The sequence below is a fragment of the Salmo trutta genome, chromosome 18 (assembly GCF_901001165.1).
Source record: "Salmo trutta chromosome 18, fSalTru1.1, whole genome shotgun sequence".
NCBI classification, from domain to species: Eukaryota; Metazoa; Chordata; class Actinopteri; order Salmoniformes; family Salmonidae; genus Salmo; species Salmo trutta.
This window is the reverse complement of record NC_042974.1, coordinates 49,995,225-50,018,316: the sequence shown is the minus strand read 5'-3', so window position 1 is coordinate 50,018,316 and position 23,092 is coordinate 49,995,225. Positions and strand designations below refer to the sequence as shown.

General features: G+C 41.8%; 1 protein-coding gene across 2 annotated transcripts in view; it reads right to left on the bottom strand.

Annotated features, from left to right (window-relative positions):
- LOC115153446 (CUB and sushi domain-containing protein 1) overlaps positions 1–23,092 on the bottom strand; it is a 537,637-nt gene that overhangs the window by 41,417 nt on the left and 473,128 nt on the right. For both annotated transcript variants that reach the window (XM_029698898.1, XM_029698899.1), the window contains exons 43-53: positions 22,738–22,915; positions 22,045–22,190; positions 21,624–21,704; positions 20,306–20,419; positions 19,291–19,479; positions 18,993–19,139; positions 17,061–17,249; positions 15,992–16,177; positions 15,248–15,442; positions 11,453–11,626; positions 10,189–10,362 (exon numbers count right to left, since the gene is read on the bottom strand). In XM_029698898.1, the coding sequence (XP_029554758.1) occupies positions 10,189–10,362; positions 11,453–11,626; positions 15,248–15,442; positions 15,992–16,177; positions 17,061–17,249; positions 18,993–19,139; positions 19,291–19,479; positions 20,306–20,419; positions 21,624–21,704; positions 22,045–22,190; positions 22,738–22,915 (1,773 nt within the window). The remainder of the gene's footprint in view (positions 1–10,188; positions 10,363–11,452; positions 11,627–15,247; positions 15,443–15,991; positions 16,178–17,060; positions 17,250–18,992; positions 19,140–19,290; positions 19,480–20,305; positions 20,420–21,623; positions 21,705–22,044; positions 22,191–22,737; positions 22,916–23,092) is intronic.

Here is a 23,092-nt window from a genome sequence, read left to right as displayed (position 1 = left end):
TGCGGTGTCCGATTTTCAAATAGCTTTTCGGCGAAAGCACATTTTGCAATATTCTGAGTACATAGCTCGGCCATCACAGGCTAGCTAATGTGACACCCACCAAGTTTGGGGCTCACTAAACTCAGAATTACTATTAGAAAAATTGGATTACCTTCGCTGTTCTTCATCAGAATGCACTCCCAGGCGTTCTACTTCAACAACAAATGTTGTTTTGGTTCCAAATAATCCATAGTTATATCCAAATTCGTGCGTTCAGGTCACTATCCGAAGGGTGACGCGTGAGCGCATTTCGTGACAAAAAAATTCAAAATATTCCATTACCGTACTTCGAAGCAAGTCAAACGCTGTTTAAAATCAATTTTTATGCTATTTTTCTCGTAAAATAGCGATAATATTCCAACCGGGCAATGTTGTATTCATTCAAAGGCTGAAAGAAAAAAATGAGTCTCGTGACTTCGCATCTCCAGTCTCACTGTCCCCAGGCTGACCACTCACAAACAGAGCTGCTGTACTTTGCCCAGAGACAGCAGACACCCCATTTCACTTTCTGGCGGCTTTAGAGAGCCAATGGAAGCCTTAGAAAGTGTCATGTTACAGCACAGATGCTATAATGTTGATAGAGATGCAACAGAAGGACAACTAATTGTCAGACAGGGCACTTCTTGTATGGAATCTTCTCAGATTTTGGCCTGCAATATGAGTTCTGTTATACTCACAGACACCAGTCAAACAGTTTTAGAAACGTTAGAGTGTTTTCTATCCAAATCTACTAATTATATGCATATTCTAGTTTCTGAGCATGAGTAGTAACCAGATTAAATCAGGTACGTTTTTTATCCGGCCGTGCAAATACTGCCCCCTATCCCAAAGAAGTTAAAAATACTTACTTTTATGTTCGCTAGCTGAACAGGCAAACTCTGCCAAGTACTTAACAGTAAACCAATCAAAACTCGTGTACTATCCAGGTACCATCTCTGTTGATCACGTCTGCCAATCACATTTTCTGTACTTAAGGATAAGTTGTGAACATGAAAGAATAATCTGTAGTTGTAAATACATTCTCGAACATGTAACTGATGAGTTGTGAACATGGAAAAATGTGCATGTCAATTTTGCGCGCTCAGACTTTTGGCACTGCTTTAGCGCCCTACCAGCGCACATAGCGCCCTATGTGTAAACAGCGATTTGCAAGCATGGAGAGAGAGAGAGCAGGAGTTCTTGGTGGTGGGACCTGTTTCTTCTAACAGATCACATGAGGTTTTCATAGACCAGTATTCTCTACACTGGTTCGTTGGTGACAGCTCACATGGGCCGTGTTGTATGTCAATCACGACGTGCTTAACCACATTACCACTTGGGCAATGTCCACCAAAGAAGCCCAGCTGTTAGCTATCATGGTGGGTAAGTTTAAATGTATTTATTTTATGGCTAGGTAGCAAGCTTTTTTCTTCTTTGTAATACGTTTTTGGAATCTATTGTCCAAATTATTGTTATTAAGTGTTTGTAACTCTAACGTTGTAGTCTGATGCTAGCTACCAAAATCAATTAGGCAAAATAATTTTGCAAACTCAGTTGTTGTTAGTAGTAAAATAATGGATTGTCAAGAATTAGGCACCATCAACTTTCACAAGGTTAGTAGGAAAGTTAGCCTTATCATTTAAACCACCTATATACTGTCTATTCACATTCATACTCCAACTGGCCTATGGTTGGGAAACTTCAGGAACTCCGATTTCAAGAGAAAATGCTGTTATGTAGACGAACAAGACTAGCTAAATTCTTTAGAACTACTTGGGTGTACTAGCTACATCTCTCTGTCACGCCCTGACCTAGGAGAACTGTTTTTTCTCTGTTTAGTTAGGTCGGGGTGTTATAGGGGGTGGGCATTCTATGTTTTTGTTTCTATGTTTTGGCCGGGTATGGTTTCCAATCAGAGGCAGCTGTCTATCGTTGTCTCTGATTGGAAGCCATACTTAGGCAGCCTTTTCCCACTTGGTTTTCGTGGGTAGTTATTTTCTGTTTCGTTTGTGTAACCTGACAGAAGTGTTGGCTGTCGTTTTGTTTATTTGTCTAAGTGTTCGATTTCATTAGAATACAATATGAGCACTCAACACGCTGCGCCTTGGTCACCTCTATACGACGCCCGTTACAGAACTACCCACCAAGATTGGACCAAGCAGCGTGATCAGGAGGACTGGACCTGGGAAGAAATCCTGGATGGGGCAGGACCTTGGACAAGGCCTGGGGAGTATCGCCATCCGCAAGGGGAGATAGAGGCAGTGAGAGCGGAACGGCGATACTATGAGGAACAAGCACGGCAACAAAGGAAGAACGAGAGGCAGCCCCCAATTTTTTTGGGGGGGGGCACACGGGTAGTTTGGCAGGGCCAGGGGTGAAACCTGAGCCAACTCCCCGTGCTTATCGTGGTGAGCATGTGTCTGCTCCTCGCACTCTCCCTCCAGTGCGCCTCCACGGTCCAGTATGCCCTGTGCCAGTTCTGCGCACCTGGTCCTCAGTACGTCTCTCCAGTCCAGTGAGACCTGTTTCAGCTCCACGAGAAAAGCCTCCAGTGATAATCTATGGTCCGAAGCCGGTAGAGATGATCCATGGCACGAAGCCTCCAGTGATGATCCATGGCCCGGAGCCTGTAGGGATAATCCATGGCAAGAAGCCTGTAGGGATTATCCATGGTCCGGAGCCTGTAGGGATGATCCATGGCAAGAAGCCTGTATGGATGATCCATGGCCCGGACCCTGTAGAGATGATCCATGGCGCGGAGCCTGCAGCGACGCTCTCCAGTCCGGAGCCTCCGGCGACGCTCCCCAGTCCGGAGCCTCCGGCGACGCTCCCCAGTCCGGAGCCTCCGGCGACGCTCCCCAGTCCGGAGCCTCCGGCGACGCTCCCCAGTCCGGAGCCTCCGGAGACGGTCCGCAGCCCAGAGTCTTCGGCGACGGTCCGCAGCCCAGAGTCTTCGGCGACGGTCTGCAGTCCAGAGTCTTCAGCGATGGTATGCAGCCCAGAATCTTCAGCGACGGTCTGCAGTCCAGAGTCTTCAGCGACGGTCTGCAGTCCAGAGTCTTCAGCGGCGGTCTGCAGCCCAGAGTCTTCAGCGGGGGTCTGCAGCCCAGAGTCTTCAGAGGCGGCCTTCAGCCCAGAGTCTTCAGCGACGGTTGGCGTTCCAAAGCCTCCAGCGATGATCCACGGTCTGGTTCCTCAGGAGACACAGAAGCTGGGGGATCAGCGGGCGGTGGGGGTGCTATGCCCCGAACCAGAGCTGCCGCCAAGTACAGATGCCCACCCGGACCCTCCCCTATAGGTTCAGGTTTGCATCCGGGAGTCTGCACCTTTGGGGGGGGGGTACTGTCACGCCCTGACCTAGGAGAACTGTTTTTTCTCTGTTTAGTTAGGTCGGGGTGTGAAGGGGGTGGGCATTCTATGTTTTTGTTTCTATGTTTTGGCCGGGTATGGTTTCCAATCAGAGGCAGCTGTCTATCACTGTCTCTGATTGGAAGCCATACTTAGGCAGCCTTTTCCCACTTGGTTTTCGTGGGTAGTTGTTTTCTGTTTCTGACAGAACTGTTGGCTATCGTTTTGTTTATTTGTCTAAGTGTTCGATTTCATTAGAAGGCAATATGAGCACTCAACACGCTGCGCCTTGGTCCCCTCTATACGACGCCCGTTACACTCTCCTCAAGTTCGTGAAATAACATACATTTTGTTTAACGCAGGCAGGTATGGTGTCTCCCATAGGGCATATAAGGTGAGTAAAAAAGAACACACAACAATAATTCAAAAGGGATACATAGAGAACATAACAAATACAACTGTTTAAAATGGATGCTCATGACAAGTTGGAATACAACTTAAATTTGGATGCCGTTGACAGCATGTGATTATTAATTATTATTATTTTTTTAGAGGGTGGATCAGCTTTAATATTGCAGATATATTGTGCTTTCAATCAATGTAATTGTGTGCATCATTTCCAATCCCCCATATATTTTTTTGTAAATATATAAAATATATACAGTTGAAGTCGGAAGTTTACATACACCTTAGCTAAATACATTTAACCTCAGTTTTTCACAATTCCTGACATTTAATCCTAGTAAAAATTCCCTGTCTTAGGTCAGTTAGGATTACCACTTTTATTTCTTTCATCACATTCCCAGTGGGTCAGAAGGTTACATACACTCAATTAGTATTTGGTAGCATTGCCTTTAAATTGTTTAACTTGGGTCAAACGTTTCACGTAGCCTTCCACAAGCATCCCACAACAAGTTGGGTGAATTTTGGCCCATTCCTCCTGACAGAGGTGGTGTCAGGTTTCTAGGCCTCCTTGCTCACACACTCTTTTTCAGTTTCGCCCACAAATCTTCTACAGGATTGAGATCAGGGCTTTGTGATGGCCACAACTTTGGAAGTATGCTTGGGGTCATTGTCCATTTGGAAGACCCATTTGTGACCAAGCTTTAATTTCCTGACTGATGTCTTGAGATGTTCCTTCAATGTATCCACATAATTTTCCTTCCTCATGATGCGATGTATTTTGTGAAGTGCACCAGTCCCTCCTGCAGCAAAGCACACCACAACATGATGCTGCCACCCCCGTGCTTCACGGTTGGGATGGTGTTCTTCGGCTTGCAAGCATCCCCATTTTTCCTCCAACCATAATGATGGTCATTATGGCCAAACAGTTCTATTTTGGTTTCATCAGACCAGAGGACATTTCTCCAAAAAGTACGATCTTTGTCCCAATGTGAAGTTGCAAACCGTAGTCTGGCTTTGGAGCACTGGCTCGATATAGGACTTGTTGTACTGTGGATATAGATACCTTTGTACCGGTTTCCTCCAGCATCTTCACAAGGTCCTTTACTGTTGTTCTGGGATTGATTTGCACTTTTCGCACCAAAGTACGTTCATCTTTTGGAGACAGAACGCGTCTCCTTCCTGAGCGGGATGACGGCTGCGTGGTCCCATGGTGTTTATACTTGCGTACTATTGTTTGTATAGATTAACGTGGTACAGTCAGGCATTTGGAAATTGCTCCCAAGGATAAACCAGACTTGTGGAGGTCTACATTTCTTTTTCTGAGGTCTTGGCTGATTTCTTTTGATTGCCCCATGATGTCAAGCAAAGAGGCAGTGAGTTTGAATGTAGGCCTTGTAATACATCCACAGGTACACCTCCAATTGACAGAAATTATGTCAATTAGTCTATCAGAAGCTTCTAAAGCCATGACATCGTTTTCTGGAATTTTCCAAGCTGTTTAAACGCACAGTCAACTTAGTGTATGCAAACTTCTGACCCACTGGAATTGTAATACAGTGTCGTATAAGTGAAATAATCTGTCTGTAAACAATTGTTGGAAAAATTACTTGTGTCATGCACAAAGTAGATGTCCTAACCGACTTGCCAAAACTATAGTGGTTAACAAGAAATTTGTGGAGCGGTTGAAAAACAAGTTTTAATGACTCCAACTTAAGTGTATGTAAACTTCTGACTTCAACTGTATACAGTAACAGTCAAAAGTTTGGACACACCTACTCATTCCAGGGTTTCTCTTTATTTTTACTATTTTCTACATTGTAGAATAATAGTGAAGAGATCAAAACTATGAAATAACACATATGGAATATATTTCAAATTCTTCAAAGTAGTCACCCTTTGCCTTGACAGCTTTGTACACTCTTGGCATTCTCTCATCCAGCTTCATGATGTAGCCACCTGGAATGCATTTCAATTAACAGGTGTGCCTTGTTAAAAGTTAATTTGTGGAATATTTGCTTCTTAATGTGTTTGAGCCAATCAGTTGTGTTGTGACAAGGTAGGGGTGGTATACAGAAGATAGCCCTATTTGGTAAAAGACCAAGTCCATATTATGGCAAGAACAGCTCAAATAAGCAAAGAGAAACGACAGTCCATCATCATTTTAAGCATAAAGGTCAGTCAATACGGAACATTAAGAACTTTGAAAGTTTCTTCAAATGCAGTCGCAAGAACCATCAAGCGCTATTATTAAACTGGCTCTATTGAGGATCGCCACAGGAAAGGAAGACCCAGAGTTACTTCTGCTGCAGAGGATAAGTTCATTAGATTTACCAGCCTCAGGAATTGCAGCCCAAATAAGCGCTTTAAAGAGTTCAAGTAACAGACATATCGCAACCTCAACTGTTCAGAGGAGACTGTGTGAATCAGGCCTTCATAGTGGAATTCCTGCAAAGAAACCACTACTAAAGGACACCAAGAAGAAGAACAGACTTGCTTGGGACAAGAAACCTGAGCAATGGACATTAGACTGGTGGAAATCTGTCCTTTGATCTGATGAGTCAAAATTTGAGATTTTTGGTTCCAACCGCCGTGTCTTTGTGAGACACAGAGTAGGTGAACAGATGATCTCTGCATGTGTGGTTCCCACTGTGAAGCATGGAGGAGGAGTTGTGATGGTGTGGGGGTGCTTTGCTGGTGACACTGACAGCGATTTATTTAGAATTCAAGGCACTCTTAACCAGCATTTCTACCACAGCATTCTGCAGCGATACGCCATCCCATCTGGTTTGCACTTAGTGGGACTATCATTTGTTTTTCAACAGGACAATGACACAAAACACACCTACAGGCTGCGTAAGGGCTATTTGACAAAGAAGGAGAGTGATGGAGCGCTGCATCAGATGACCTATCCTCCAAAATTACCTGATCTCAACTCAATTGAGATGGTTCGGGGTGAGTTGGACCGCAGAGTGAAGAAAAGCAGCCAACAATTGCTCAGCATATGTGGGGGAAAAATGCATTTCAGGTGAAGCTGGTTGAGAGAATGCAAAGTGTTATAAGCTGTCTTCAAGGCAAAGGGTGGCTATTTTGTAGAATTTGTAGAACACTTTTTTGGTTACTACATGATTCCATAGGTGTTATTTCATAGTTTTGATGTCTTCACTACTATTCTACAATGTTGAATAAAATTAAGAAAAACCCTGGAATGAGTAGGTGTGTCCAAACCTTTGAATGGTACTGTATATATACACACTACCATTCAAAAGTTTGGGGTCACTAAGAAATGCCCTTGTTTTTTTAAAGAAAAGCACACTTTTTGTCCATTAAAATAACATCAAATGGATCAGAAATACAGTGTAGACATGTTTAATGTTGTAAATTACTATTGTAGCTGGAAACGGCTGACTTTCTTTTCATGGAATATCTACATAGGCATACAGAGGCCCATTATCAGCAACCATCACTTCTGTGTTCCAATGGCACATTGTGTTAGCTAATCCAAGTTTATAATTTTAAAAGGCTCATTGATCATTAGAAAACCCTTTTGCAATTATGTTAGCACAGCTGAAAACTGTTGTTCTGATTTAAGAAGCAATACAACTGGCCTTCTTTAGACTAGTTGAGTATCTGGAGCATCAGCATTTGTGGGTTCGAATACAGGCTCAAAATGGCCAGAAACAAAGAGATTTCTTCTGAAACTCATCAGTCTATTCTTGTTTCTGAGAAATGAAGGCTATTCCATGTGAGAAATTGCCAAGAAACTGAAGATCTCGTGCAACGCTGTGTACTACTCCCTTCACAGAACAGCGCAAACTGGCTCTATCCAGAATAGAAAGAGGAGTGAGAGGCCCCGGTGCACAACTGAGCAAGAGGACAAGTACATTAGTGTCTCGTTTGAGAAACAGACACCTCACAAGTCCTCAACTGGCAGCTTCATTAAATAGTACCCGCAAAACACCAGTCTCAACTCTGCCTGGCCTTCCAGGCAGAGTTCCTCTGTCCAGTGTTTGTGTTATTTTGCCCATTTTAATATTTTCTTTAGATTGGCGTGTCTGAGATATGGCTTTTTTTTTCAACTCTGCCTAGAAGACAACCATCCCGGAGAGTCACCTCTGTTGACATTGAGACTGGTGTTTTGCGGGTACTGTTTGAGGAGTTTCTCCCATTCTTCTCGCAGATCCTCTCAAGCTCTGTCAGATTGGATGGGGAGCGTCGCTGCACAGCTATTTTCAGGTCTCTTCAGAGATGTTCGATCGGGTTGAAGTCCAGGCTCTGGCTGGGCAACTCAAGGACATTCAGAGACTTGTCCCAAAGCCACAGCATGATGCTTCCACCACCATGCTTCACCGTAGGGATGGTGCCAGGATTCCTCCAGACGTGACGCTTGGCACGCCAAATAGTTCAGGCCAAATAGTTTAATCTTGGTTTCATCAGACCAGATAATGTTGTTTCTCATGGTAAAGTCCTTTAAGTGTCTTTTGGCAAACTTCAAGCGGGCTGTCAGGTTCCTTTTACTGTAGAGTGGCTTCCATCTTTCCACTACCATAAAGCACTGATTGGTGGAGTTCTGCAGAGATGGTTCTCCTTCTGGAAGGTTCTCCCATCTCCACAGAAGAACTCTGGAGCTCTGTCAGACAGACCATCAGGTTGTTGGTCACCTCCCTGACCAAGGCTCTCCACCCTGATTGCTCAGTTTAGCCGGGCAGCCAGCTGTAGAAGAGTCTTGGTGGTACCAAACGTCTTCCATTTAAGAATGATGGAGGCCACTGCATTCTTGGGGACCTCCAATCCTGCAGAAATGTCTTGGTACTCTTCCCCAGATCTGTGCCTCGACACAGTCATGTCTCGGAGCTCTACGGACAATTGCTCTGACATGCACTGTCAACTGTGGGACCTTATATAGACAGGTGTGTGCCTTTCCAAATCATGTCCAATCAATTGAATTTACTACAGGTGTACTCCAATCAAGTTGTAGAAACATCTCAAGGATGATCAATGGAAACAGGATGCATCTGAGCTCAATTTCGAGTCTCATAGCAAAGGATCTAAATATTTATGTAATAATGCATTTTTATTTATTTTTTAAAAAATGTTGAAAAATTGTCTAAACCTGTTTTCGCTTTGTCATTATGGGGTATTGTATGTAGATTGATGAGGACATTTTTTTATTTAATCCATTTTAGAATAAGGCTGTAATGTTACAAAATGTGGAAGTCAAGGGGTCTAAAAACTTTCAGAATGCACTGTATATATAAATTCCAGTCTTACTTTATCAAAAGCTATAAGGGCACAAGGCGAGACCCAAATGTAGACACAGCAGACAGATGGTTGAGCTCCGATATTTATTACACCAAAAGGGGTAGGCAAAAGGCAGATCGGGGACAGACAAGAGTTCATAAACCAGGTAAGAGTCCAAACAGTACCAGGGCATAGGCAGGCTCGAGGTCAGGACAGACAGGGGTTCAGTGAACAGATCATAGTCCAAACAGTACAAGGGGATAGGCAAGCTCGGGGTCAGAACAGGCAGAGTGGTCAAGCAGGCGGATTCGGCATCAGGACAGGCAAAGGTCAAAATCAGGAGGGCTAGAAAAAAACAGAGACTGGGAAAAATAGGAGCTAGGAGAAATGCTGGTTGACTTGGCAAAACAAGACAAACTGGCACAGAGAGACAGGAAACACAGGGATAAATACACTGGGGACTAATGGGGAAAACAGGAGACACCTGGAGGTGGGTGGAAACAATCACCAAGACAGGTGAAACAGATCAGGGTGTGACAAAAGCCTTTTCAAAGTCATCTATGAATACCAGGCCTGGCGTGTGATTACCGAAGTTACTTCTTCAAACGATCAAGACAATTTGTATTGCATGCTGCATCCCTCTGGGCACAGACTGGTTGAATCAACATTGTTTCCAAGTCATTTCAATTAAATTACAATGAACCAACGTGGAATACTGAAAACATTGAATTGAAGTCTGTGCCCAGTGGAACATTTCAAGTGCACTCAAACAGATATGTATCTTATTTCATCACACACGTGAGGCTGCGTTTACATTTTATATAGAAGCAGGCTATTGGCTGCCTTCATCACATGGGGAATATACAGGAGTTCTGATGGGTTCCAAGTTCAGCAGTTTGGCAAATTTGCCTGAGAAGACAGTGTTGAAGTATACTTTTTATGAGAAGTTGTGCAAGAACTGAAGGTGACAACAAATGTTACAGTCATCATATGAATTTTTATCATATGAATTGTTTTACTGGCATATAAAAAAATCAGCTCCTCCCTTGACAAGGATCGATCAGCTTCACGTTTTTAAGCTTCGGCCCACCACCTAAAGGTGGAGAATTCCTGTACATCTCTGATTGTTAAGGGAGAATCGATAGGAACAATTAAAAAAACTAAAGTTATTGCACTTACGAACACAAACAGGAGCTTGTCCAGACCATCTGTGGTCCTGTTGACAGATCCGAACCGACGTTCCAATAAGGCGAAAGCCCAGGTTGCACTGATAGACAACAGTGTCACGATAACTGGAGCCATCTCCACTGATATGACCATTGATGATTGGATCAGGGGAGTCACAGTGGCCAGCTAGAAGGGAGAATAAACCAAATATTTGCATAATATTTTCAGTTAGATAAAACGTAAAATTGTCAAACATTAGTATGGATTGGCATGAAAAAGTAGATTTGTTTTACGTAAACTTTCTTCTTATTCCCTGTCACGTCCTGATCAGTTAAGGGGTAATTTGTTATTGTAGTTTGGTCAGGACGTGGCAGGGGGTGTTTGTTTTATGTGGTTCGGGTTTTTTTGGGATATGTTATTACGTAAGAGGGGTATTTGTTTAGAGTGTTCCGGGGTTTTTGGTCTATGTTCTAGGTTAGTGTTTTTCTATGTTCAGTCTAGTCTTTCTATTTATATGTTTAGTTAATGGGGTTGACCTTCAATTGGAAGCAGCTGCTCCTCGTTGCTTCTAATTGAAGGTCTTATTTAAGAGGGGTGTTTTTTCTATGGGATTTGTGGGTAGTTGTCTCCTGTTTTGTGTCTGTGCACCTGACAGGGCTGTTTAGTGGTGTTCATTGTTTTGTATACGTGATTTGTTTGTTTTTCCTTCTTTTGATTTAATAAAGAAGATGAGTATAACCATTCCCGCTGCACCTTGGTCTAATCCTAACACAAATCTTTTAAAATATTCTCATGACTGTAATAACCATTTGTCACTTTGACACATAAGAATATATACTGTAACACAGAAATGTATTTGATCCTTTCCTCCCCCAATAATTAATGTCTTTTTGGGGGGAAATGCCTCAATAATTTTATCTAATCAATAATCTAATTAATAATAATGAGGGGTGGTATATCATTTTTAACTGACATTTTGGAGTTGACTGCTGGGGTTGGATTAAATCTCATGGATAGAATTATCAATATAAAAAGTTCCCTACATAAAATTTGGGACGCTGGTAATTGAAGAGAAATCATGACCTTCAAGAGTTTGAAACTGTAAACACAACTGTAACCTGGCATAATGATGTGAAAACCATAAAGATGTGCTAGCCCATTTGGGGCTCTTACAAGATCATAAACTTGTGGACTCGTCCAGGATGATACAATTTTGGGGCTCGTCCGGGATGAGAAAAGAAAGAACTTAAGCATTAGAAAACCATTTATACTGTACCAAGACACTTGGTTTCCACTCCACTCCAGAGCCCGTTGGCCCCACATTCCCTCACATGTGACCCAACCAGTGTGTAGCCCGTATTACACATGAAGATCGCTGTGGCGCCAAACGTAATCAGGGTTCCTATCTTGTTGCCATAGGGAGGAGAGGGGAGGTCCCCACACGAGATAACTGGAAGTGACACAGACAATCAGAGACTGGGTTATACTTGGTTGCACGCCGCTGTGCCTGAGTGGAAACAAATTCCACAATGAGGAATGATTAGCGAAGCATTTTGATCTAGTTACTAGATATCCTGGATGAAAGGTATGCCGAGTATTGTGTATTTGTTCTAGAACACTAAATGGGGAAGTGAAATGTGTCTTACAGCAGCTGATTGATTCAGCCCTAACAAATTACCTGTAAATGTTACAATAATTTGAATATGCAACTACCTTATGTAAACACACATTGCTGGCCATTATGCCAACAGACATTATACTGTATATTACCCCTATTTCTGTTTTGTCATATCGTTGTAATGTATGCCACAGTGTGCTTGTTTGTTTGTCTACTAGATTCAAGTGGAATGACTAAAGAGGGTGAACTTTTGAAGAACTATGCAGAGCAGTGCCCTGCGGATCACTGTGTGTATTCACCTTCTTCAATTCAAATACAGTCTTGTTCACCACATGAATAAAAAGAGGCGCTAAACAGAGTATGTAAGTGCATTGGCTATACATACAAATGAGTACTCATCCAGCATATTGTCTTCCCTGTAAAAAAGGTACTCATGGAATGATCAGAAAATATCAGGGGCTCCTAGACGCACCCAATCACAGCCAAGGCCAATATACCTGTGCATGTTGTGACGGCTCTGAATTTGTCTGAACTGTCTCAGTGCTTCCCCTTAAATTCCCAATGAAATAGCCAGCATCAGCTGCGCAAAAGGGGGTTGTGAATGGTGGTGTGAACGAGGATGTGTTCAACCCTCAGTTCCGAAGCTTCTTTACTCCGTTTGTTTTGTTGTATTTAAAAAGTGTGCTTTGTAGCCTTGTCTCAAGTTTAACCAGAATCGTATCGACTCATTGCTTCCTTTGGACTACACATCTCAGTTGCTCTCCTCTGGTCCTTCGTGGCCTTTCTCTGCTGGAGATCTGTTGGCAGATTTGATTGTCTAACTGACCGATTGACTACAACTATTTTGCAAACCATATTTCATTTGTTTTAGTGTGATGTATACCATGATGATTTATGTGGTCAGTTGTAGTTGAAGACTTACTGAGATTTGATACTCTTTATGCTTGTTTGGTAAAAGAGTTTGACATTTTGATTGAATGATTGAGACTGGGTTTACGCTACACTTTATGAATGGACAAACATTGCATCACTTGAGTTCACTGAACTCATTTACCGGGCTGGACTCTTTTAGGCCCGAGGTACAGAACTTTTCTTGAGGAACCAGAGCTCGTTGTTTGTTATATTATTATGTGTGTGATCATTTATGTTGGTAATACAACCCACACAAAAAAATACAATTGTTTTGAAGTTATTTCCAATGTTTGAAGGGTTTATGAAAAGTGCATGTCGATCCTGACTTTTACATGAGTCCTTTGTATTGGTGTGGACTTGACGGACCAGACGGGACTCATTCAATATTTTCTCTGGTAGGCACAACCTACAGTGGGGGGAAAAAAGTATTTGATCCCCTGCTGATTTTGTACGTTTGCCCACTTACAAAGAAATGATCAGTCTATAATTTTAATAGTAGGTGTATTTGAACAGTGAGAGACAGAATAACAATTAAAAAAATCCAGAAAAACGCATGTCAAAAATGTTATAAAATGATTTGCATTTTAATGGGGGAAATAAGTATTTGACCCCTCTGCAAAACATGACTTAGTATTTGGTGGCAAAACCCTTGTTGGCAATCACAGAGGTCAGACGTTTCTTGTAGTTGGCCACCAGGTTTGCACACATCTCAGGAGGGATTTTGTCCCACTCTTCTTTGCAGATCTTCTCCAAGTCATTAAGGTTTCGAGGCTGACGTTTGGCAACTCGAACCTTCAGCTCCCTCCACAGATTTTCTATGGGATTAAGGTCTGGAGACTGGCTAGGCCACTCCAGGACCTTAATGTGCTTCTTCTTGAGCCACTCCTTTGTTGCCTTGGCCGTGTGTTTTGGGTCATTGTCATGCTGGAATACCCATCCACAACCCATTTTCAATGCCCTGGCTGAGGGAAGGAGGATCTCACCCAAGATTTGACGGTACATGGCCCCGTCCATCGTCCCTTTGATGCGGTGAAGTTGTCCTGTCCCCTTAGCAGAAAAACACCCCCAAAGAATAATGTTTCCACCTCCATGTTTGACGGTGGAGATGGTGTTTTTGGGGTCATAGGCAGCATTCCTCCTCCTCCAAACACGGCGAGTTGAGTTGATGTCAAAGAGCTCCATTTTGGTCTCATCTGACCACAACACTTTCACCAGTCCCCTGAGTCATTCAGATGTTCATTGGCAGACTTCAGACGGGCCTGTATATGTGCTTTCTTGAGCAGGGGGACCTTGCGGGCGCTGCAGGATTTCAGTCCTTCAGGGCGTAGTGTGTTACCAATTGTTTTCTTGGTGACTATGGTCCCAGCTGCCTTGAGATCATTGACAAGATCCTCCCGTGTAGTTCTGGGCTGATTCCTCACCGTTCTCATGATCATTGCAACTCCACAAGGTGAGATCTTGCATGGAGCCCCAGGCCGAGGGATATTGACAGTTCTTTTGTGTTTCTTCCATTTGCGAATAATCGCACCAAATGTTGTCACCTTCTCACCAAGCTGCTTGGCGATGGTCTTGTAGCCCATTCCAGCCTTGTGTAGGTCTACAATCTTGTCCCTGACATCCTTGGAGAGCTCTTTGGTCTTGGCCATGGTGGAGAGTTTGGAATCTGATTGATTGATGGCTTCTGTGGACAGGTGTCTTTTTTACAGATAACAAGCTGCGGTTAGGAGCACTCCCTTTAAGAGTGTGCTCCTAATCTCAGCTCGTTACCTGTATAAAAGACACCTGGGAGCCAGAAATCTTTCTGATTGAGAGGGGGTCAAATACTTATTTCCCTCAATAAAATGCAAATCAATTTATAACATTTTTGACGTGTTTTTCTGGATATTTTTGTTGTTATTCTGTCTCTCACTGTTCAAATAAACCTACCATTAAAATTATAGACTGATCCTTTCTTTGTCAGTGGGCAAACATACAAAATCAGCAGGGGATCAAATACTTTTCCCCCCCACTGTACCTCTGGCACCCCTGCAAACAATAACCTCATGTCGAAACCGTTACAATGTTCACCATGGCATGTAAACATATTAAATATTAAGTCCCCGCTAATCAGAATATTTATATTCTCCCTCTGACCTCTAATTAGCCGGACCGTATTTCCCTGATTACTTCATCGCCACTACAGTTTATTGTTTACGCAGCACGTCCATGCAGAGGAAATAGGGAGGGCTGTGATCAAAGCAAATGATTGGATACTGCATTGTGACTTCCCAGCTCCCACACCAGATCCTGGAGATTATGAATGCATCAGTCCAGAAATACACTGGGAGCCACAAAGAGGAAGGATTTCAGACTTGTTAACTGCCAGTGTGAATAACAGCTCTGGTCAGACAATGAAATTGCTCTCAGTAATTAGAACAAGGTACTATTAATACACAAAATGTCAACTATTTTGTGCTCAATTCTTATGATAATTATTTCCTATTATTATTCCATAACTCTAAGCAGCGCAGCCTGGTGGTAGATGTACACTCTGTATCTTACTCTTGCAGGTAGACCTCTCCTGGATTCCAGCCCAGGTTCCATTAGCTAAGCACTTGATGGTCCTCCTGCCTCCCAGGTAGAAGCCAGGAGTGCAGCTTAGCATTATCTGAGAACCAAATTCATTCAGTGACCCCGAGATCAGCCGCCACACCATGTGTTCTGAGAGCATGCTCTCAATGTAAGGGCACTGGATCGCTGTGGGGGGCGAGAGAACATGCCAGATTTAATAGAACACACTCAAAAAGCCAGACATGACAGAGAAACATTTCTCAATTTCCTTCTCCATATTTGGCGATGTAATATTCTAAAAGCCTTATGTGCATTATCAATTTCTGTCCAGTATCTATTGTTAAAACTGAGAAATGCCAAAGCACTTTATGATATAAAACTATAAAATATAAGGAGTATAAAAGTATTTGTTATATATACTGTATTCACATACATCACATTCATTGAGGTATTAAAATGTAATTTATACAGTCATGTCCCAAAATGACTCCAACATGATTGCTTTGTGTGTTTCTGGTAATGCAGGCCTGAGGGGGCGGGTTGCATCCTACCATTTGTTTTTTGTGAGTGCTTAACTGCAAAAATCTAGTCATTATTGCTCTCATCTCAGCCGTTACCTGCTCCACATTACTCTCTAAGGAGGACATTAATGAGACCTGCATTGACTGCAGTGGCTCAATGAGGCAGGGGAATTTATCATACTGTTGGCATAGAAACAAAGGTTATTTTTCTCACGTAAACAAAGAGGTGGGTGGGCAGCGTTGCTCCATGTCCCATTCTCTAGACAGACGGTGCTTGTGGGGAGACTTGTCTCCATCCTGTACCCTTCATTGCACTGGTAATTGACTTTGCTTCCCACTGTGTACTGGAAACCATGGAATGAACCATTGGCAGGAGACTCAGGGATTCCACAAGATAAAGCTGCAGATGGAAAGACATTAAAATATTAAAATGATACTCATCAAACGATGACCTCAGCTGCATGGATTACTCTCAGCACTTACAGAAATTATGGCACATATTTAGTGGACACTATGGCCACTTCTAATAAAAGGGTATAATGTGAAGTGTTCTGACTATAGTGGCATTATATCTCAAAGGGGATAAAGAGTAAGTAAGCAAAGTGTGTATGTTCCAACTATTAGGGTACTATGGAAACCAGATATTTCCCTTGAAGATTGTGGCATTCATTTGCTTAAACACACATTTACCATTCAAATACCATGTTCAGAATACTGTGCAAATGGAACAATCAATCTCATCTAATCAAATTATAATTTACAATCAGGTTTAGTGAGAATAACAAACAGTTATATTGTTTTGTATGTTACTTACCCACCTGTAGTTTACCACAAATGAGGGGACACAGTACCTTTAAAGAGATAATTGCCTTGCATGCTCGTAAACAGGCATGTACAGATACAACCCCCAGAAGTAATTAGCTCCAACTTATCCTCTATTCCTTTATGCAAATATACATCTCCTTTGCTTAAAGCAACAGGCTGTCACACTAATTAACATAATAGAAAAAGGGTCAGTTACATAACTATCAATGATATACTCCTGAAAAAGTTTGTTAGAAGACTCATTATAATATATTTTCTAGCTACAGTAAGATATTAGGAAATATTCATGGATTGTAGCCTGCTATGTTGAAGAGAAAGAGAAATGGAGAAAGACAATGAGTCACAACTCCTTTGTGCAGACACAAACACATCACATTCTGACACGAGAAAGCCCCCAGACATAAGATTAAAGTGAATCCCCCTCAAGTCAGTAAATGTCATTCACAGCTCTGCATTACCTTGACAGAGTGGAGCTGGGGCATCCCAATGATACAGCCCATTCCGATGCAACCGGCAGGTGGAATTTCTGGGGCCCACTAGCCTGTAGCCAGCATAACAATAGTACTGCAGCTTGCTTCCTGGGCGCTCTCTTGTTCGATTAAGCACCCCTCCATTTCCAGGTGGGTCATTAATGCTACAATAAGGAGCTACATTGAAAAGAAAGATCATTTTAAGTGTTTCTATATCATGCCACCATCTAAATGATTAACAATATAAGCTACATATACATTAGTACTTTATATTACATTACATAAGTATTTTCCAGATTTCTCAAAATCCCCTGCCTTAAATTAAAACCATTAATCGGGCTAAATGGTTGAGTCTAGGTTCTGGGTGATTAGACCACATGTTAAAACTCCAGGCAGCATATCATTGTAATTTACTTTGATGAATGCCCAATGGACTGTTAAAGACGAAGGGAAAAAAATCCCCTGGCTGGGTAAAGACTTCTTTGCTCCCAAAGCAGTTTTGTAAAGATCAAGCAGAGGTGTATTACCCTGTCTGTGTTCAACATCCCTGCATTATTTAAAAAGCCTTTTACACAGTCTGACAGCACCGTGGTAGCCGTTCTGAAGCCTTCAGAAACCATCACTCATTCTGACACGTCAGGCCTCAATGCAATGTAACCATTTTTTACCCCGAATCATGCCTTTTTTCTCCACAGCACAAGGAATGGCAAATTGAAAAAATAGGGAAACGTGGAAACAAACTGGAATAATAACCAGCACAGGGGCTGGAATGGCAAAAGGATCGACTAAAATGAATAGAGAGCAGAAAAGTGACAGAAAAGGCAGAGGGAGAGAAAAGAAATGGAAAGTAATCATGGCCACTGGGCTTTGTGAGCTATATATCATGTTTGGTCATTGGTGGAAATGTCTGTTTGAGTCACTGGGCATGGCAGTTATTCAGCCAAATTCATTATGGGATCTTTGACCTCTATTATGGAGGACTTGCAAAAGGATCCCTGCAGGTATACATGTCTGGGCCCAGCCTAATGAGGGCTAACTTGAAAAAGTCTGACTTCCTCACACTCTTTGACCTAAATTGGATCCAAAGCAACTGCCTCAGAGGACAGAGGATGGTGTATAATCTTCTCTGACACCCATACAAGAGGAAAAGGCTATGGTGCTTTTCCCCCATTTTGAATGTACTGTAGTTCAAATGTTTCAGAATTCGTAAAATCAAATTGTATTTGTCACATGTGCTGAATACAACAGGTGTAGACTTAACTGTGAAATGCTTGCTTACGAGCCCTTTCCAACGATGCAGAGTAAAACAATTATAAGAAAAAAGAAAAAAGAACACAAGAGGAATAAAATGCACAAGAATGGAGCTATAAACGGAGTACTAGTAGCAGATCAATGTGCAGAGGTATGAGGTATTTGAAGTAGATACTGTATGTACATGAAGGCAGGCTAAAGTGACTAGGCATCAGGGTAGATAATAATAAGAGTAATAAAGAACTGAAAAATTAAGAACTGAGCAAAGAACTGAGTAGCAGCAGCAAATTATGAGTGTAAAAGTGTGTGTGTGTTTAAGTGTGTTTGTGTTGTCGGTATGCGTTTGTGTGTGTATGTGAACGTGTGTGGGTTTTGTGTGAATGTCAGTGTAGTGTGTGTATAAATAGTCTCTATACAGTATATACTGTAGTATTGTGAGTGTGCATAGTGTCAATGCAAGATAGGGTCAGTGAAGATAGTCCAGGTCACCATTAATTAACTATTAGCAGTCTTATGACTATTTAGCAGTCTGATGGCATGGGGTAGAAGTTGTCTCGAAACATAACAGTCAGCCCTTATAAGAATTGTGATGCAATGCTGTAGGCATCCCCAAAGCAATTGTGAAACATAATGTCTTATCGCAAAAGGAAACGGTTATGCACTACAAACCTGTGTATCGGATTTTGAACCCTCTTTTGCTGGTTGCATGATCAGTGGACCATCTCAGGTAAAGGTGGTTGGTCTTGCTTGTAAAGTTTAACTGTGTGGAGTGATTTCCACTAAGGGCCACCAGCAAAGGGCTCTGGCCAGATGGTCCTAACGGATAAAAATGAACACTAAAACATTACAGTACTCTTCGTGGAATATTTTTTTTAAATCACGCATCGCTGACATTAGATAAACATTTGAAAACTGCACAAAAAAACCAATGCGTGTGACTTAGTTGGCTGTTGGAAAAGGAAACTACCGTCAAAGATCTCAAGTTCGTCGAACTGCTTCTCACTCTGAAACATCTCCACGAAGATGGAAATAGTGTACGCAGGTTGAACTCTGATGACCCAGGAGCAAGTCTGAGAGTTGGGGTAGTTTTTAGGAAAACCTGGACTAAGGATAACCCCGGATGAGAAGGCACGTTCTTCATTTGCAGGACACTGGGCTAAAAGCACAACAAACACAAGCAGACAAGAATTACTCATGAGAAAAAGGTGATTGTTGCTACAGTACACATCTTTATCACCTCAACTGTAGTTCTTGTGAACCTCTTCAGGTTGCAAATCCAAATAAGCTTATGGTTAATGATCTACGACAAGAAATAATGTGAAGGCATTTAACATATTCATATTCTACCCTGTGGGCAAATAATAATGAAAACAAACCGAATGGACCATAGCTGCTTAGCTCCATTATGGAATTACAAAATTCAAGGAAACTGCTGTGCTTCTCTATCTCCCCCAAAAAAGGCTAGGTAGTGCTTTGTGCTGTGCTTTAATAGAGCCATAGTGCTGCCTCCCATCTATGTCATCGCGTTGGCACTATGATTAGAAATTATATGTATGAATAAGCCATTAAATCTGTGACTCACTTCTGTTAGAGCTCTGATTACAAAGAGACACAGAGGCTCTAGCAGCACTGCACTACCATGACAAAAAAGGGGTGTTTGTTTTTTAACAGGGTGATACACACCTTGGAACAATGCCTACTAATACTGTAGTATAACGGAGTCATCACAAGGATGCAAGGGAAGAAGGATCTTGGTAAGTAAGCATTTCACTGTAAGGTCTACACCTGTTGGATTTGGGGGAAATGTGCATAGATTTGCATAGAATGTCAAAGGGCAGCAAACTGCCATGCTTGTAAAAGCAGATAACATAAATGATTTATTGGAACTGTCTGAGCTGAAAGTTCACCTCCTGTTATAACTTTCCTTTCCAAGAAAAAAATATATAATAATAATAATAATCCTGGTCAGAACATTCTCTTACCTTCACAAGTAGGCGGAGGACTCTCAAACTGGAGATGAGAGTTGAGCTTACAGGTAAGCTCACTGTTGCCTACCAGGGTAAATCCAGGAAAGCAGCGATACTTCACAATGTCTCCTGGACAAAATAATGATTTAATACGTCTTATAGCAGATGTGACATTATCAACGTCTGATGGAAACCTACATTGGATATTAAGGGTATTGTCTCTAGAGACATAATAACAGTTATATTACATAACAGCCTGTGTAATAACCAGTGTTTTGTTCGAGACCACCTACTGTAAAGCGAGACCAATTCACGACTGGAGCAAATAAAGTCAGAGTCAAGGCCAAGACCGGAGGGTGGGGCGAGACCGAGTCAAGACCGAGACCGGGAGGGGGGCGAGGGATCCAAGACCAAGTCAAGACCAGAAAAATGGGAGTCCAATTCAAGACCATGGTTGTAATTGTAATTGTGTCAAATCGTCACCATATTAAGAGGTCAAAATGTCCAGTATTTCGGTGTTCATATTTCAGAACAACATATGGATTCTTTAGACATTCAGAATGGTGAGAAAATGCATGCTGAGGTCAAATAGAGAGCCACTCATAAATTACCACTAACCCGAACAGGTCTATAATAGATCAAAAGCCATGTTACAACTTCCCCCGGTCTCCCCTTACTAATAATGAGCGTGCAACTTCCAAACAATGTCCCCCGCTCTTCCCTACCAGCGAATCAAGGAAATTCTGATTTGCGCGACAAAATTTGAGAATACTTTTCTACGAAAGTAAAGGACAATAATGTTACGAGTAAAGTAGTAAGCCCAGGTTTCAATAGGCAATAAGATAGTCATGGGTCATGAAGGAGTGTGGATATTTGGTCTGGCAAAGAGGTTTTACGGGATGACTGAATGGGAGCTGATAATTATGAATTTTTCACTCCGCTAGTCTCGGTTGGTCTCAGCAAGAAATGAGTCCTCATTGTCCAAGACCAAGTAAAAATGTATCTGACACCGAGACAAGACCGAGACACTCAATATGTGTCTCGAGACTGGTCTTTAATACTACAACACTGGTTATTACTCTAACATGGTTGTCCAAAAACTGCAGCATTGGTGACAATATGTATGTAACACATTTCAATTAAATTTCCCCTTCAACCCTGAGCAAAAATGAGGATCACACACCACCATGGTAAATCCTCTTTGATTCAAAGTCACATAGGAACATGTTGAACTGAAACAAGTAGCGGATCACTGCCTGACGTTCCACTGCAACAAATAAATGATGAATATGTGGATAACAAAGTGTTTATCATTTCCCTGGTTCACACTAACCTATTTCATAATCTTGATCTTCATATACTATTTCAGCTTCTTCCACTGTTGGGGGAGGTGGGCATTTCTTCAGACGATAGGCTGGAGGAGAGAAAGAAAGAATAAGTATTTTGCCAAAACTGTTTGCAAATTATGGCTACAACATAGAAAAATTATCCCTCAAATCACATTATTTCACACTATCATTTTATCCATTTGAAAAACATCATAATCAAATGTCACCCACAAGGGATAGGTTATACAAGAAAATAAAGGGATATATAAATACAAACTGCAACACTAAAATGTATTACACTTACCCAATCTCATAGTAAAAACATGAGAATACTTTATTTCTGATATATTTTTAAACAGGGATTCAGAAAGCCTTAACAGTATTGCATTTTAGCTACAACATGTTTGATTTGGAAGAGAAACTAACCATGGAAATTGAGGACAAAGAATCCACTTGTGGAGAAGTCACTGTGAAACTTGATAAGGACCTGATTGAAAGAACTGTAGGCTGACTCTAGCGCTGTATTACCACTGAAAATCCCAAGTTGTGGGTAGCTCTGCTCAGGGCCATCCCTGGAAGAAACCAGAAGGCATTGAAAATGCATTACATTTATAATGCACACGTTAAAGAGTGCAATAATGTCCAGCATTTCAGTGTGTCTTGGTTGAATTGATTTGTTCTCAAATCTATAGCAATATTTGTGCTCACTTTCAGATAAAAGCATTAAATTACAGACTGTTGAATGAAAAAGCAAAAAATTATGGCTTTACTGACTACTGGCCTCTTTTAATGGCTTCGAATAGTAGTAACTTATATAACTCACAGAGGTGTGTATTGTGGCAGAAAGTGTGTATTTTCCCCATTGATATACAGTGTTTTAATCCACTCTCAAGTGCTGCAGATTATTCTATTGTGACATTCAAGTGCATCTTCACTAGTAAAGGGAGTTAAGGCAACATGTACTGTACAGTAATATGTTTATATTTTTCCTGTCTTGCTGTATTCTTAGTATAACTCTGAGTCTTCCTATGCTGTGACGTAAATGGTAGTTCTTCACAGAAAATACATATCAGCCAATGGATTAACCGATGGGTGTTGTGAAAACCATTATTCCCTTACCATACAGCAATGTAATCCGTGACAGGCTCTGTCTGAAGCAGGGTGAAGTTGATGTAAATGCCATGTCCATGTGGCACGATGATGAGCCAGGTGCAGTCCTGTGAGTTAGGGTACTCATTTGGGTATTCAGGCGAGAATATGGTGCCATTCTGAGCTGTCATGTTGTAGCCACATGGAGCTGCATTAGAAGGGAAGAGGGAGCAGTATTATCACAGTGTAGCATATAGTGGGAATAGATGTTAAGTGGATTGGTCTCGGTAGCTTTGCTTAGCTTTGTCTGCTAACAATTTAAGAGCATTACTTCACCAATTGAACCTTCATTTCAAATATTTGCTGGTAAATTCTGTATACTCTA